A 3,575-nucleotide genomic window follows, 5' to 3' on the forward strand; every position below is an offset into this window, starting at 1 on the left:
GCATGCCCATATAAGGTAATCACGCCCCCCCTCCGTCAGGTGACCTTACATGAAGTGATGACTCAAGCCTCCGTCACTCAGCCATTTTCGGCGATACTACAGAAAACAGACACACACGCTCAGCCCCGTGATCATTCTACACCAGCGTGAATACCGTGTGTGCCACCCAGACAAAACAGTCAACGACTACACCTAAAACCTACGTGGAGCTTCCTGTAAAAATGATGGGGCAGGGACAAGGTAAAAACCTGCAAATGGAGCCCAAGAAGAACCCCATCACCGAGGACTACCAAGTCTCGGCCGTCGTGCTCGGGCTAGGAATCAACGGGAAAGTGTTGGAGGTTTTCTCCAAGCAGTCAGGGGAGAAGTTCGCTCTCAAGGTCAGTTTTGTGCGGTTCCTCTTCCTCTGGTTCTTACCAGTCGAGCGGATAAAATTTATGACTTCTTTTTCGAGGATAATTTTTTCTCTTTTCGGTGGCGTGGGGGAGGGGGGCAAAATACCCGGAACTAAAGTGTTGGCTTACACAAAGGTGAGAGAATGTCCATACGACCACCGATGACTAAGCTAAGTGTGGGGTGACCCTTTGTTTGTTGTGTAGTCTCGTTGCATCATACCCCACATGTTAGGAATGACCCAATATTCTGTAAAATTCCACCATTTCCTCATACACTGTAGTGTAATAATTTAATTTTGACGCAAATTTTACAACCTAGAAAATAGTAGATTAATTTTGACACACTCAACAAATATTCAAGGACATTAAAACTTTGTCATTTAGTTTCATTATTTATATCAGTAAGAAAAGCAAAACAGCAACCCCCGTAGTAACGTTACATGTTCTCATGGAGTCTTTGGCATTTATTTCATTCTTGCACACAACTGATAATTATTGTATATATTGGTAATGTTACTGGTATGTTACAGTTGTGTGAAATTCACGAGATGTAAAAAATATGACATGAAATTTTGGTGATGAAAGAGTAACAAAATTTTCTTCAGTTCTTCTTTACCCTAGCCTGGGTACCATCCGGATTTTCGCTCCGCAACCCTCGAAAAAATCACGAATTTTTTTCGAGCGTTGCGGAGCGAAAATCCGGCTGGTACCCAGGCTATTTTTACCCCCTCATTCAATGGGTCCTTTGAAAAAACAATAATATTTACCTTTGGATATGGCATGAGAAAAGGAGGAAACATTACCACCCACTGTAACCAGAAACCTTTTGCTTTCATTCTGTGTAACATTCCACATAAATGTTTACCTTGACACAAGTTGTTACAAAACAGTTAATAGTACCAAGTACCAAGGATATTATCCTTGATACTGTAATTCCTGATTTTTTCACTCAGTACTGTTATGTTTACTGTTTTCACTGTCACTTCTGTACCGTGAACATTTGTATCAACTATCACTACAGTTAAGAAATAATTCCTGGACTTTCTTTTTCCTGCACCTGTCACCACAGTGAATATATAGTTCCATGAACATGTCCATTTTTCTCAGACCGTGAACTTTTGCTACCGTGAACATAAAGTGAATTACAATACATGTAGTACTTAACTACATACTAGTATGTGAAAACAGAAGGATGTTGTTCACCATTATGGCACAAATCTTGTGTAACCTATTAAAAAGTACAGCATACTAGTAATCATAATTTTATTCAGAAAAAGTATTACTAGTACCCTGTTTCACAATAAGTAAATATTGCACACACACTTAGTGTCCTAATTGGTAAGCTACGCATGAAATCATACTATGGCGAGTCAGCTGTATTAAAAACAATGGAACTGATAATATGGCTATTTCTGACAATGTTTGTAGAACATGACATGGATATAACTTGAAAGCATGAGGAAGTAAATTTGGGTGGTTTCTTTGTCATCAAATCTAGGTCTGAATACAAACTTCCTTAAAACTGCTAACCATGCATGACCTTACCTTAGTAACCATTGTTTCTTCTAATGTTTATGTCTAGTTTTGCATTTTACTCAACAACATATGTAGAGATTCAGAATATAGCATGCCTTTGGTTTATTAAACTTAAAGCTTCATTTTGCAGGCTCGATCCTAGCCTGGATACTTTCTTGAGGAGAAAGTCAGTACTTGACTACGTGCGATTTTGGATCAGTTCTATTTGTTGACTTTGCAATTTCAGGACGGCAAAAAAAAATATTCTGGATGAGGAAATGTGTTTTTGATATTGATATTTCATGCCATAATACTTAGTATTTTTGTCATCATTTCATACTAAAAAAACCGTTTAAAATAGCCCCAAAGCACATGTGATGTCTCTTTATTTTATGGGTACCACCCATAAACAGCTAGAACTAACCTATATATACTAGTATACAAAACAAGCAACCATTTCTCTCATTGTATTTTGGCCCCACAGATATCAGTACTTTGTAGTTATGCTACAGGATTACTATTGATTCAACCTACTACCAGACAAGTACCGGTACATTAAAAGAATGACCAGAAAATTGGCTTTGAAGTTCCAGTGTTGCCACCTTGAAATTGCACTGTATTGTATTGTAGTCCCAATGGTGGTACTGTATGTTTGACCTTTGACATAACCATCCTGGCTGGTACCTAGAAATTGTGGTTAGCTGTAATGTTATCCCTGGTTATTGTGTTGGGACTTGGCTAGAGGCCAATGTCATAAAATAAAGTAAAGCCTAGCCGTGTGGTCGATTGTGGGTTTAAGTAGATGCTGGCATCACTCAGCAATATTACTTGTAGTGGATAAAACACTTAGATTAGAATCCACTGAAAGCAAATATTTAAACTTTATCAAATGGACAATTTTGTTTTATTGGAAAGTTTATTTATAGATATAAATTTATAATTGGCTGTTCAACCCTCACAGCCAGGGCAGCCCAACTAGCCAGTGGCTATTACAATACAAGTAACAAAGGGCTTGCCCTGCTGACAAGACAAGACGTGACAAATAATCATAGCAACATATAAGGTGGCATAACAGTCAATTGCATTATTCTATCATAAAAATTTTCTACAAAGGAACTTTAAATCTATGAAAGTAGAGTAATTTTTACACCTGCCAAGCCACCATCTTTGGTTGGAGGTACTACTAGTATACCAAGCCTATCTGGCTTTTGGGTATTATTGAATTGTTGCCAGCTTACGTCAGAGATTTGGTAACCATTTATTTTTGCAACCTTACCCTTGAACTAAAGCAGGATACGGGAACTCCAGACAGGACGTAAACAAAACCCCACAGTCTGAAAAAGTGACAGTGATACCTTTGTCAACAGGAAGTCACCTTGCAACTAATGCAAGGTAGCACATTCAGTAGACCTGTATGTAACATGACATAACATTCTGGTTTCTGGTTTCCAATACTATAATTCACTTAATCTTTACAGTAGCAAAAGTTTTTGGTCTGAGAAAAATGGAGATGTTCACTGAACCATATGTTCACAGTGGTGGCAGGTGCAGGAAAAAGTTGGTGAATTGTTTGTCAATGGTAATGATATTAGTTAGCAGTACACAGAAGTGTGGCCTTGAAAACTGCGAACATAAAAGTACATGCACCGTGAAAAAATCAGAAAG

At 38.1% G+C, this 3,575-nt stretch overlaps 1 protein-coding gene across 1 annotated transcript in view; it reads left to right on the forward strand.

Annotated features, from left to right (window-relative positions):
* Positions 1-46: 46 nt before the first annotated feature.
* Positions 47-3,575, forward strand: part of LOC109466262 (MAP kinase-activated protein kinase 2-like) — a 22,163-nt gene continuing 18,634 nt past the window's right edge. Inside the window, exon 1 of the mRNA XM_019763952.1 lies at positions 47-380. Within this exon, the coding sequence (XP_019619511.1) occupies positions 222-380 (159 nt within the window). The 5' untranslated portion in view covers positions 47-221. The remainder of the gene's footprint in view (positions 381-3,575) is intronic.

Source organism: Branchiostoma belcheri, unplaced genomic scaffold, assembly GCF_001625305.1.
Source record: "Branchiostoma belcheri isolate BF01 breed outbred unplaced genomic scaffold, Haploidv18h27 scaffold161, whole genome shotgun sequence".
In the NCBI taxonomy this organism is placed as follows: Eukaryota; Metazoa; Chordata; class Leptocardii; order Amphioxiformes; family Branchiostomatidae; genus Branchiostoma; species Branchiostoma belcheri.